The sequence below is a fragment of the Arachis hypogaea genome, chromosome 17, assembly GCF_003086295.3.
Source record: "Arachis hypogaea cultivar Tifrunner chromosome 17, arahy.Tifrunner.gnm2.J5K5, whole genome shotgun sequence".
In the NCBI taxonomy this organism is placed as follows: Eukaryota; Viridiplantae; Streptophyta; class Magnoliopsida; order Fabales; family Fabaceae; genus Arachis; species Arachis hypogaea.
The window spans coordinates 37,839,337-37,853,204 of NC_092052.1; the positions used below are offsets into that span (position 1 = coordinate 37,839,337).

General features: G+C 38.7%; 1 protein-coding gene across 1 annotated transcript; it reads left to right on the forward strand.

Moving 5' to 3' along the window:
* Window positions 1-3,145: 3,145 nt before the first annotated feature.
* Window positions 3,146-6,195, forward strand: LOC112766303 (UDP-D-xylose:L-fucose alpha-1,3-D-xylosyltransferase MGP4). The gene is made up of 4 exons (XM_025812212.3): window positions 3,146-3,874; window positions 4,661-4,822; window positions 4,929-5,144; window positions 5,432-6,195. The coding sequence occupies exons 1-4, from the start codon at window positions 3,395-3,397 to the stop codon at window positions 5,639-5,641; spliced, it is 1,068 nt and encodes a 355-aa protein (XP_025667997.1). The 5' UTR covers window positions 3,146-3,394; the 3' UTR covers window positions 5,642-6,195.
* Window positions 6,196-13,868: the final 7,673 nt, after the last annotated feature.

The following is a 13,868-nucleotide window of genomic DNA, read 5'->3' on the forward strand; positions in this document are numbered from 1 at the left end:
AAATCAGTCAAATTCTCATAGAAAAATCTTTTTTCTGGAGAGAGTTATACTGATTACAAATTTACTTTCAAAAACTAGGTTTGCTGTCAAAATAGATAAGAGCTCTATTTTTAAAACGAACACAACTCCTTTCACAAAATTTATAATAGTCTGAAATTTTGACACAAACAAGAAAATAGTCAAGTCTCAATGTCCTTTTGGTCCCACTCAAAATTATGGTCAGGATTGGGAGATATAGGCTCGGAAAGTTGCTGGTTTGATTATGTAGCAGCAGAAAATCAGTTTTAAAGTAACAAACTTCAAAATTTTATATCTCCTAATCCAACCGTTAAACTTTAACCAAATTTTCCAGGACTTTTCTATACATCACAAAGATTTGAGAAAAATTAATTCCATTCAATTATGATGTTTAGATCATTCCCAAAAGTGTCTGTAGCTGCTGTCAGAAAATAGATTATGCAGAATTTTGCCAAACCTCAACTTTCAAAATATTTCAACCAAAATCAGACCAAAACCATACCAACTCCAATTTACCTCATAACTCACCCTTTGTGTCACAACCTACCATTCATACCAAAGTTTTCATTCACCCTTCAATATCCTCAATCCTCAAATATCAAACATATAACACTATAATCATTCCTCCACCAACCACATTCATCAATTTTCATTGTCAAATACATAACAATACATTCATTTTTCAAATCAACACATTAATCAAATTTCATTCCACCATTTCCAACAATCATCATAATCGATTTCAATCTCAACCATCAATACCATACTATCAACATCAACATTTCAATTCATCAATAACCTAATCATCAATTTTTCTCAACAACATCATAATTACACACCAATACATACAATTCATAAAATCTTCATCCCACTTCACCTACCTCATACATAATCCAACCCACCATCAATACTCATTGACAAAAATAATTTCCAAAATCATCATCAACCACAATAATCCAATACAACTAACAATTAACGTCAATTCACATATAATTATTCATACGCCAATAACATTCAATCCTATCTTAGGGTCAACTAGTCCAAGTGTCCAGAAACATTACATATTATATAAAGAAAACCGAAACCATATATTGGCCGATTCCCAAACGCTACAAACACCAAAACGAAGCCACCAAACTTGATCCAAAGCCTCAATCAACTCCAACAAACACCAAAGCTCAAACTAGCAACACATATATCACCAAAATCAAAACCTAAGGTACATAAAACAACTAAACACAAGGGTTTAGTGGAACCTTACCTTATTCAACGTGAGTAGGGGTAAAATCTAACAATTACCCACTACTAGAGATCACCTAAATAAGGAAAATCACAAAATCTACTCAAAACTCATAACCAAAAGCGTGCAGAAACTTAGGGCAGAAAACTGGGGAGTGAGCTTCGAGTTATTACCAGAAAAACTTAGATAAAAAGGAAGAGCTCGTCAAGAGCTTCGCGTGGCCGCAAACGGCTCGTCAATCGAAGTTCCGGATTAAAAGTTATGGCTCTCGGAAGGTGGAGGTGAATAGTAACCACTCCCCTCTTCTCCTCTCATCTCAAAACCGCGGCTCTCTCTCATTTGGGGGAAGAAATGAGCTGAAAAGCTCATTAAATGAGCTTATATATGTTGGGCATTGGACCTGGTTTGGGCCCAGTCCAACCCGTTAGCGTTTTTAGCCCGTTTGGCCCACTTTGGGTCAAAACCTTTAAGATTAGTGCCCGATTTTAAATTCTAAATTATTTTTGTCCTTTCAAAACAATAAATCAATCTTCAAAATATTATTTTCCAAAATATACAGCACTGGACAGGCTAAAGCCGGTACTGCCAGCTTAAGCGCCAGTATGCATTTTTTTACAAAAACTTTTCGAAAGAAAAATATTTTCCAATTCAGAATAATTCACTGAAATCAAATTTCACGTTTATATTTTCAAATTAAAACTTCTAAATTTTGAATCCATCTCGGGCACTTAAGATTATTATTTTTATTAAGACGGTTTTGCGTGGAAAACCCCGGTTTTTACACTGAGCGAAAGAAGTGGTTGATAGGGTTCTTTGCTGTTATCTGAAATATTTGGTTAGAACGAAATAATAGAGTTTTTCAGAGATCTGAGACAGGTGTTGATGGCATCAAGAACAAGTCGTTTCTGAGTTATAATGTGTGGTGTTGATCCATTTGGTTGTTGATGGCAATGTCGGAGATGACAACAGATTATACATTGTGTCTTTATTTTAGTTTCACTGTTGTTTTCTTGTTCCTACTTGCTCCACCTTAGTGTGTGGAACTCTCTCTCTTCCAAAAAAAAATTTTATATGCATATTTTTATTTATATTTTATTTATTATTTTATTATAAAATAATTTTTTCAATTGAACACGTTAAAACTAAGGTTGCGAGAACCGGACCGGTCAATGAACCGATAAGATTACTGGTTCAATAGTTTACTGGTTCGACCGGGGTTCAACCGATATTTAATCGGTTTAATTAAATATTAAATAAAATTATTAAAAAATCTAAAAATAATTTTAAATATATAAATTTAATAATTTCTAACTTAATAAAATTTAAAATTTCACATAATAAAGAGCAGAACTTCAAAAAGAGAGTTATGTAGAGTCAGCACCTAAGCATAAATATGCAGTATATACATATAGTATTTTTCCATACATACGTCTTTGAAACAAGACTAAAAATGCACCAGCACAAGCATAAAAATCAAAACCATGTAAATAACATGACACTTATGTCTAAATTGTTAGTAACCACAACACCAGCAGCAGTTTAAATACAACACCAAAAATAATACAGTAAGATTATTAACAAAAAATACAGATTATTGTGTAATATAAATTATTAACAATTAATCAATAACATAGCAAAAAGAACAATTATTAACACCATAACAAAAACACAGCAATAACCAAAAACCCAACAAAGAGGTTCGGTTCGGCCAATTTTTTAACCGATTTTTTGCAGCACGATTTTGTGGATGGACCGAACCGATTAGATGACCGATTTTCGATTAATCCAATTGAACCGGCCGGTCCGGTCCAATTTTCAAAACATTGGTTAAAACAATAAATTAACAGTAAATTAGTAATTAAAACAGTTTGATTAGCGGTTCGGTCTCCAGAACCTTGAATTCCTTATACTTCCACTTTCAATTGATTATTGTACTGACATTTACTTTAATCTTCTTTTGTAAGGGTCGAATTTGATTGGATCCATTCAAGTGTTGCCACCGTCACTACCTCTGTTTCTTGCTTAATCTGAATCTTCCCATCTCAAATCTCAAACCCCCAATAATTTCATCAAAGTCTCGATCTTTTCCCTTTTCCACATAAACCCCACTTCTCCATTTCTTCTTTGCGAGCTACGATGTCAATGTTTCTACATCAAAGAAGCTTGCACAATGCCTTTTCGAACCCATTTGCCGCTCCACCACCTTCCTCCGCCAATTCCAAGAGACCCATCTCCATTCTCAACCCAGCGACACTCTTGGTCCTCCTTTGCCTCGTCATGGTGGTGGGTGTCTTCAGCCCCTGGGTCACTATCCCCCATGGAATCTTCTCAGTTTCCAAGCCTGCTGTTTCAAAGTGGAACTCATACACATTGGACCAAGCTCTCTCCTTTGTGGCAAAAAATGGAACTGTCATAGTTTGCATTGTGAGTCAGCCTTACTTGCCGTTTCTCAACAACTGGTTGATCAGTATCACAAGGCAGAACCGCCAGGATATGGTTCTTGTCATTGCTGAGGACTATGCTTCACTCTATAAGGTTAATGAGCGTTGGCCTGGCCATGCTGTTCTTATTCCACCTGTGCTTGATGCTGAATCTGCTCATAAGTTTGGATCTAAGGTTTGTATGTATGCTCTTACTTTATTAGTAACTGGAATTTAGTTGTTTTCATGTGTTTTGGAGTTTAGGCCTGAGTTGAATTGGGCTTTCATTTAGTAATATATGGATCATGATCTATTATAGTTTGCTTTACCAGTTATTAGAAATTGACCTTATTAATCGTATACTCTGTTAGTTATGTGCATCGCTCTAACATGCTTCGTGCTTGTTTGTATGCCAATAAATTGATAGAAAAAATATTTTATTTTTTATTTTTTAGTATGTTTGGTAAATTTTTAGTAGTAAAAAATTTTTTTCTTTAAAAATAAACAAAATAGTATTTTTATATTGTTATACCTAAACATAATTGATAGATAAAAAAGTCTTTTTGCATGAAATATCTAATATAAAATTATTTTTACTTTTCTATAAGGTCTTTTAAAAAAAAGATAATTCGAAAAAAGATTTTTTCTTAAAAGTTCACCCAAATAAGGCTGAGTTACATTTCATACCCTTATACAGGGGTGAACCTCAATTGTATTGCTTACCTTGTCCCAGTAAATTTTCATATTCTTTACCTTCTATCTATATTATCTTTTCTGTTATAAACATGTTTCTCAACGTTTGATTACTTTAATTCTTGTTATTGTATTGGATGCATCTCGGAAATTATCACACATATATCTTGTCCTTTGTGTTACTCTTCATGCTTATGTTATGTCTGAAGTGTTATTAACTATCTTGATCTATTTATTTCCTGCATGTGTTGCTGAATTTTAGAATCTGTTGTTTATTTTCACTGTTTAGGGTTTCTTCAACTTCACGGCCAGAAGGCCTAGCCATCTTCTGAAGATTTTAGAGCTCGGATATAGTGTAATGTATAATGATGTTGATATGGTCTGGTTGGGGGATCCATTGCTTCAGTTAGAAGGGAATCATGATGTGTACTTTACAGATGATATGATTCCGGTAAGTATGATGATATATGTACATATGCTGCGGTCTAGTGCTTTTCTGTTTCATTTTTTGGTGTTACTGACTTTTTTATTTTCTTTTTGTTACCTTGTGAGATCAGATCAAACCACTAAACCATTCTCATGCTTTACCGCCACCAGGAAAAAAGGGCCGCCCTTACATATGCAGTTGCATGATTTTCCTTCGCCCTACGGGCGGAGCAAAGCTAGTCTTGAGAAAGTGGATCGAGGAACTTCAGAATCAACCATGGTCTAGAACCCAGAAATCAAATGATCAACCTGCTTTTAACTGGGCTTTGATGAAGACAGCTAAAGAGGTTTGTCCCCTTTTTTTTTTCTTTTCCAGTGTGGATAACTTATATACCTTAAATAGACCAATATATGACCAAAGCTTATTTATGGCATCATGGTAGTGTACTACATGATTTATGTTCAATTACAAGGGAGAGAGACCTTCAATTCAGAAAACAGGAAAATGTCAATTGTTCTGATATTTGTACTAATTGCTTGATCTCAAGTTTGTTATATAACCAGTTTATTCTTCATAACAAGTAAGAGGCTGTTTGTGTTCTTTTTCATGATTCATTTCCATGACTACCTACAGGTGGATTTATACTTGTTGCCGCAGGCAGCTTTTCCTACAGGTGGGTTATATTTCAAGAACAAGACATGGGTTAAGGAAACTAAAGGAAAGCATGTGATCATTCACAATAACTATATAGTAGGTTTTGAGAAGAAGATAAAGCGATTTCGCGACTATGGCCTCTGGTTGGTGGATGATCATGCTGATGAATCCCCTCTTGGTAGAATATGACCCTTAGATGTCTCGAGTTTATTGTCGGATTTTGTTAGAGCATTTCTTTTCGGAAATTAGAACATGGTTTCTGCCAATTCATTCATCCTTCTATCTGGTGGAGGGTTGATGAAGACATCCGAACTCTTGCTATCAACATGTGCTGCACCCATACCAGCCGACAAACGATTCCTTGGCAGACAAAGTTTGTGTTTCATTTTTGTGCGGAAAAAGGTGCTTCAAAGATGCTGGATTGTATTACAAGTCCATAGAAGAGAAGGATAGAATGTATTTGGTTCTTGTAGTTGGACTTTAAGATGAATTTTTAATTAACCAATATTAGCAAGTAAATGGATAAGTATATATGGAAGAGTTTAGGATAGAAAAAAGTACACAATAGATTCATATACATTGAATTACACCTGAAATATTGTTTTTTTATTGACAAAAATGTCATATCGGCAGTAGATTTGTGAGGCTTATGGTATATTTTTATATTTTTGTTCATTGAAAATAATCTTTGGAATGTATTTTGATATTTATGAATCTTAATGTGTATTTTTGTTTACTTCAAATTCTTTCATGTATATTTTTGTTTATTTACTCAATATTAGCTGATATGGCTATTACAAATCCGACCTCATAAGTCGGCATTATGACCATAATTCGGCAAATTCCGTAACACCTTGGCCGTTACACGTTTTATAATTCAACAAAGGTAACGCTCGACTAAACGTCATCATTCATTAATGACCTAATAACTGCCTCTCAATTCGGAAGATCAACAAATAAGTAACCAATCAATTATACTCCACCTATAAAGGTATGACATCTTCTCCTTAAACGGACACATTGAATTCTCAATACTGACTTAAACTTCAGAGTGCCTTTACAGGTACACTCCCCCTCTCTTGTTCATACTCTGCGCGATTGGACATCTCTCAGGTGGAAAGCTTGGACTACCCCAAAGCTCATAGATCGGCATCGAAGATAACAACTCGGCGCCGACCCCCAGTAGCCGAGCTCCCCTCCAGGTATCCACACAGGAACAATTGGCGCCCACCGTGGGCCGAGAATATAATTTCTTGTCTTATCGGCCTCAACACCCTCCCCTCCAGCTATGGCTGAGCAGCTCCCACCTACGCCTTCCGAACTTCTTCGGATGGTGACCGAGTTGCAACATGTCAACCAGCGCATGGTGGAAGAAAACCAGGGAATGGCAAATCAGATTGCTAATCTGAATAATGCTCGGATCAAAAATAACAATGACCGACAAGAGCGAACAGAAGAAGTCGAACATCAATCTGGACCAACGCACATATCCGAAACTGCTCGCCGTGTAGACGAACAACCAAAGCATGATGAAGAAGCTCGGCAAGAGGATGAAAATGACGATCCAGAAAACTCACCCGGACCATTCACGGCCGAAGTGATGAACTTCGTATTACCCAGAAGGTTCACTCTACCAATCACCCTAACCCCCTATGATGGGCTAGGTGATCCGAAGAAATACATCAAAAAGTTCACCTCCATAATGATAGTAAACGGTGCATCTGATAAGGTTTTATGTCGTTGTTTTCCATCTTACTTAGACGGTCCTGCACTTGATTGGTTTTGTTCTTTGACTGTAGGTTCTATTTCTCGTTTCCGAGACCTATCAAAGCCCTTCGAGGAACATTTTGCTGGATCAAACATCTATCTGCGTGACTCCGATTACTTGAACACAATCAAACAAGGCCAGCATGAAAGCCTCAAAGACTACATGATGCGCTTTACAAAGATAGCCATGAGTATACCAGATCTCCACCCCGAGGTGGAATTGCATGCAATAAAAAGTGGACTCTGACCAGGAAAATTCCAAGAGACCATTGCTATTGCCAAACCTAAGACTATGGTTGAGTTCTATGAAAAGGCAAAAGGTCAGATTGACATCGAAGAATTCTGACAATGTCGAAAAATAGAGAGACCACAATATAGAGATGATGACAAAGCATGAGGTAGCAAGAAAAACTTCAAACCAACTCCCTGACATGAATCTTATACTCAGTTCAACACCAAGCGTGATGACATCATCAAGGAGATCTTGAATTCAAAGTTGATCAAGCCACTACGAAAAGCCGGCAGCTATCCAGATTCAAAAAGTGTAGACAGATCAAAACACTGTTCTTTTTATCAAAAGCACGGACACACTACTGACGAGTGTGTCATTGCCAGAGACCTTTTGGAGCGGTTAGATCGGCAAGTATATCGGCGGCCATATACAACGATGTGCACCTCCCCCTGGTGACCTAAGCTCGGAAACATAGCATGGCCGAGATAAAGATCGACCGAACACTAATCTTCCCGACCAACCAAGACGTATGATTAACTGTATTTCTGGAGGTTTTGCAGGTGGAGGGGCCACAAGCTTGGCAAGAAAGCGGTCTTACCGAGCTATGCTTTCTATAGAAGCCGATCAACATCAACATCAGCCACCTCCACATTTTCCTCAGATAACATTCCAGACATCCGACCTTAACACCAACGTAACAAATCTAGACGACCCAGTCGTGATTTCCCTGCAGCTCGGAGATCTCCTAGAAAAAAAGGTTTTATTGGACCCTAGGAGCAGTGCCGATGTTCTTTCTACTCCATATTTCAGAAGATGAAGCTGTGCAACAACATCCTCCAACCTTCCACTGGAGACTTGGTCGGTTTCTCAGGTGAGAGGGTATCGGTTATGGGCTCTGTGTGGTTCTAAACCACACTTGGTGAGGTTCCCTTCTCAAAAATTTCAGATATTCAATACTTAGTCATTGACTGTTTTAGTCCTTACAATTTGATACTTGGCCGACCTTTTTTAAATAGGTTCGGCGATATTGTTTCTACAATTCATCTCTGTGTTAAGTTCCCTTTGTAGGATAATACAATTATTGCAACTATTCACAGCGATGCCCAAGAGGCCAGAGAATGCTACAATAACAGTTTCAAAAAACCAAATCAAAGTACGCAAGCTCGCGTGAACAGTATCAGTAACCAAGCCGAGCCACCAGTCTTGGCCGACCTTGATCCCAGGGCAAGAAGCCTAGAAAGATTAACCCCGACCGAAGACCTGCATAAAATCTATTTCACAGATAACTCGGAAAAGTTCACTTATGTGGGATCCACACTAAGCTCAGAAGAGAAGGCCTTATTCCGAACATTCCTACAACAAAATGCCGACTTGTTTGCTTGGACGCCAGCTGACATGTCAGGAATTGACCCATCTGTCATATCCCACAAACTGGCATTAGATCCGTCTGTCCGACCTATAGCACAGAAAAAGCAAAACCTCGACCATGACCACAAACAAGCCTCTCTGGAAGAAACCAAGAAGCTCATCAATGCCAGCTTCATTCAGGAAACCAGGTTCACAACATGGTTGGCGAATGTCGTCATGGTAAAAAAACATAACGGTAAATGGCGCATGTGTGTTGATTTCACCGATCTTGACAAAGCATGCCCAAAAGACTCCTATCCCTTACCATCTATTGATTGCTTAGTTGATAATGCCTCTGGTTATGAAAAACTTAGCTTTATGGATGCATACTCTGGCTATAACCAGATCCAAATGCATCCATCCGATCAAAGTAAGACAGCCTTTATTACTGAATATGGAAACTACTGTTATAAAGTTATGCCATTTGGCCTTAAGAATGCAGGTGTAACATATCAACACCTAATGGACAAAGTATTCGCCCAACAGATCGGCAGGAACATTGAGGTCTATGTTGATGATATGGTCGCCAAAACGAAGATCGGTAACAACCACCTTGATGACCTTGCAGAAATCTTCGGTCAAATCCGAAAATACAACATGCGGTTAAACCCCGAGAAGTGCGCCTTTGGCGTACAAAGTGGCAAATTCCTTGGCTTCATGCTCACTAGTCGAGGTATTGAAGCGAATCTAGAAAAGTGCCGAGCTGTTTTGGATATGACAAGTCCACAAACTATCAAAGAAGTCCAACGGTTGACAGGGAGACTTGCTGCATTTTATAGATTCTTACCTTGCCTAGCTTCTAAGTCTTTGTGTTTCTTCCAAACTTTAAAAAAGAAAAAGGCTTTCTAATGGACCGATGAATGTGAACAAGCATTCACAACCATCAAATAAACTCTTTCAAAACCACTAATTTTACAAATACCCTTTCAAGGGGAACCGCTATTCTTATATTTATCTGTGACTAACTAGGTCGTAAGGTCCGCTCTTATTGCAGAAAGGCAAAAGTAGTAGTTGCCGATCTATTTCACCGGCAAAACACTACAGAATGCTGAACTTCACTATTCGAGCATTGAGAAGCTAGCTTTAGCTCTTGTCTTCTCAGTAAGAAGACTATGACCATACTTCAAGAGTCATGTCATCCATGTTTGAACAGATCAACCTTTGCGACAAGTCCTTCAGAAACTAGAACTGGCTGGCCGACTAGTAAAATGGTCGGTCGAACTTTTCGAGTTTGACATCAGATACCAAGGACGATCATCTATCAAATCTCAATTCTTGGCTGATTTCATTGCCAAATTCACAGTCCCAGACATCGCCGAAAGTTCAATAGAATGGTCTTTGTATGTAGACGGGTCCTCTAGCCCACACGAGTGTGGCACGGGGATCATACTCGAAGATGAAAATGGTAACGTCATTGAGCAATCGCTACACTTTTCCTTCAAGGCGAGCAACAACCAGAGTGAATATAAAACTCTTATTGCCGTCCTCAGACTAGCTTCCGATCTTAACATACCCGAGTTTAAGGTATACTGTGATTCTATGCTCATTGTCCAGTAGGTAAACGAGCTGTACCAGGTAAAAGACCCTTTATTATCCAAATACCTTGCAATTGTTCAAACTTTACTTTCAAAATATCATAAATGTGACATCAAACACATACCTCGGGAGAACAATAGCCGAGCTGACATCCTCTCTAAGCTCGCCAGCACCCAAACAAATAATTCATCCCTTCACCGATCTACCTTAGTTAAACCCAATATAGAATTAACAGAAGTTCTAAGTGTAACGCAGGATGCAGATTGGAGAACACCATACATAAACTATCTTCGGATAGGGATCTTGCCAGGCGATGTCGAAAACATTCGGCACTTTTACCGACAAGCCTCATTCTTTACAATTTATAATAATTGCCTATATAAACGAGGATTCTCTCGTCTTTTACTAAAATGTCTTTGCAGATTAGAAGCCGATCTTGCCCTTGCTGAGGCACATGAAGGTATCTGTGGTACATATCTCGGAGCCCAAAGCCTGTCTTCAAAGATCCTCCGAGCTGGTTTCTATTGGCCGACGCTGCAACAAGATTGTAAAACAAAAGTCAAAAGCTGTGACAACTGCCAGAAACACAGTCCGATCACACACCTTCCAGCTGAACTCCTACACTGTTTTGAGGTAAGTTAGCCATTCAACCAATGGGGCTCGACATCCTCAGCTCTTTCCCCTTAACGGCCGGCCAGGTAAAAATTTTAATAGTCGCAATTGATTACTTCTCAAAATGGATAGAGGCACAACCCTTAGCAAAGATCGCCTCACAACAAATGATTTCCTTTGTATGGAAGCATATTATCTGTAGATTTGGCATACCATGGCACATTATCACCGATAATGGCCGCCAGTTTGTCGATCAAAATTCCATCTCCTTTTTGCAGAACTTAAAGGTCAAACAGAATTTCTCATCAGTAGAGCGCCCACAAACAAATGGGCTGGCAGAGGCCGCGAATAAGGTCATCCCCCATGCCTTAAGGAAGAAACTCGACGACGCCAAAGGGCTTTGGGCCGAACTCATCCCAGAGATCATATAGGGATATAATACCACCATCCACTCAACAACAAAGGAAACTCCTTTCCGACTAGTATACGGCTCCGACGCAATGGTACCTGTGGAGATCTCTCAAGCCTCACTACGCACTCAAATGGCCGACCATACTACAAAAGATGAAGCTCGGCAATCTAAAATCGACCTCTTGGAAGAAGTCCGATCTTCAACAGCAATCAAACACTGAGCTATGCAACAGCACATAGCTCGGCGATACAATCAAAGACTTTACCCGAGGTCTTTTTAAGTAAACGACCTTGTGCTCAGAAGAACCGAACAGGCTATAAAACCATCAAGCCATGGCAAACTAGCAGCTAACTGGGAGGGCCCTTACCGAATCATAGAAGTCATCGGCAATGGCGCTTACCGATTACAAGCACTAGATGGTAATACTTTGCCTAATACTTGGAATGTATCATCTTTAAAATTATATTACAGTTAACAGTCAGGGACAGGCAAGTACTCTTTTTCCTACTGCTAAGATTTTTCCCAAAAACGGGTTTTGCTTGGAGAGGTTTTAACGAGGCTGGCCTACCTGCACCTTTGTAAATCAAAGGTCTTTCAACATACATAAGTTTCCAATCTTAACAACTTCTTTTTTGCACATTAAGCACCTTTAATTTCAGTACTATCCTTCTGATCTCTATTATCAAATCCGTCAGGGGTTACCAATCAAATCACCATCGCCGATCAAACCGGGATTTACCGATAAAAAATCTCCAAACAAATACAAACAATCGCCGATCATATCGGAAATCATCGATCAACCAACAATCACGAATCAAACAACAATTCCCGATCAAATTGACAATTGCCGATCATATCGGCCATCACGAATCAAACAACAATTCCTGATCAGTCGACAATGGCCGATCATATCGGACATCACTGATCAAATCGAAACCTTTCGATCAAACAACAATTACTGACCAAACCTGTTCCACATACAAATACTCAAATCATATAATACACCCTCCTATTTTTGCAAATTCGGCAAATAAAAAATTCATTCATCTACCTTCAAAAATACCATTTTTCTTTTACCAACATTCAACAACCACAGTTCCAAATAGCTTTTTTTCGCACCAACACTTACTCAAACAAATTATCAAAATGCCTTTTCTTTTTTGACAGGGCACCTACCACAATGTTCAAAAAGCTCACCAAGGAGCAATAAGTCCAACTACACCATATATTAAAAAGTCCAAACCAACATACAACACCAAAACAAAATAAATTAGAAAACACAGAAAATCATTCAAACATTTTCAGCCCCTCCCTTAGCATCATCATCATCTTCCACCATGGCTCCGTCTTGAACAATCTTCCCCAGATCCATCTGAGACAAGTCAACATCAGGAGCAAGAAACTTAGCCTGCTGAAAAGCTCGCTCAATTCCCTCCACAAATGAATTAAGGATATCCGTTCCCCTCTGCTTTTCAACCTCTTTCAACTTCATTGTAACCTAAACAACTTGAGCACTTATGCTGGAAAGGTCGGCTTCTTTCTTCTTAACATCCCCCACCTCTTTCGAATAATTTTCCTTCATTACCTTCAACTCCTTCTCCATTTCTGATAACTTAGTCTCCAACTCAGCAAGTTTCTTACTCTTTAACTCCAGTTCCTGCTTTAAAGTCGGATCTTGCTTAAGCTCGGCAAACCTCCGATGTTTCTTCTCCTGGCTACGCCCCAAACTGGCAAGCCGAAAACCAATCACCTTAAAAAAAAATTATCAAAACTATCATCAGCTTTTCACCTATCTATCAAAAAACACAAACAACACAACAAAGACAAATACCTGCATATATTGATCTATGGCGACGTCACCAACCTCGTCCGCCAACGTAACATCCGCCGAAGTTTGACACACATCATTGGCAACAGCCATATAGGGAAAGTCTTTCCCCCACAACGACGAGCCATCACTTTGATCGGCAACGTCATGTAATCTCTGTTGATTTTTGAAAAAAATTTGAATTTTCTCAATAGGAACCTCACCCCCATCATCCTTGAAACATTCAGACAGATCGACAACACTTGTTTTCCTTTTCTTCAAAATAACTTTCCTTCTCACTGGCTTCGGCTGGTTAACTTCACCAACACCCACAACCTTTTCTACTTTTGAAGTAGACCCCTCTCTATCAAGATTTTTGCTCTTAACCCGAGCTCTCAGAGTAGATGCCGACACCCCAGGATACTTTCCTCCTGAAACATATAACAAAACTTAGCAACATAAACCTCAAACAAATCAATAGTAAATGATTTCAAAATATTACCTAAATATCCTACCACCGCCTCCCTATTCTCGTCCCACTTCAGCAGATCAAACACAGATATCAACTCCTTCCGATCAACACCCTCAACTAAATACTCAATTATGCATTCATCCCTCGCACTTATGGTTTCAGGCCCCAGAA

Excerpts from the sequence above, each read along its gene's own strand:
- LOC112766303 (XM_025812212.3), top strand. The coding sequence starts at position 3,395 with ATGTCAATGTTTCTACATCAAAGAAGCTTGCACAATGCCTTTTCGAAC. Across the intron at positions 4,823-4,928 it reads TTACAGATGATATGATTCCG|ATCAAACCACTAAACCATTC; the intron begins GTAAGTATGATG and ends TTGTGAGATCAG. Across the intron at positions 5,145-5,431 it reads TGATGAAGACAGCTAAAGAG|GTGGATTTATACTTGTTGCC; the intron begins GTTTGTCCCCTT and ends GACTACCTACAG.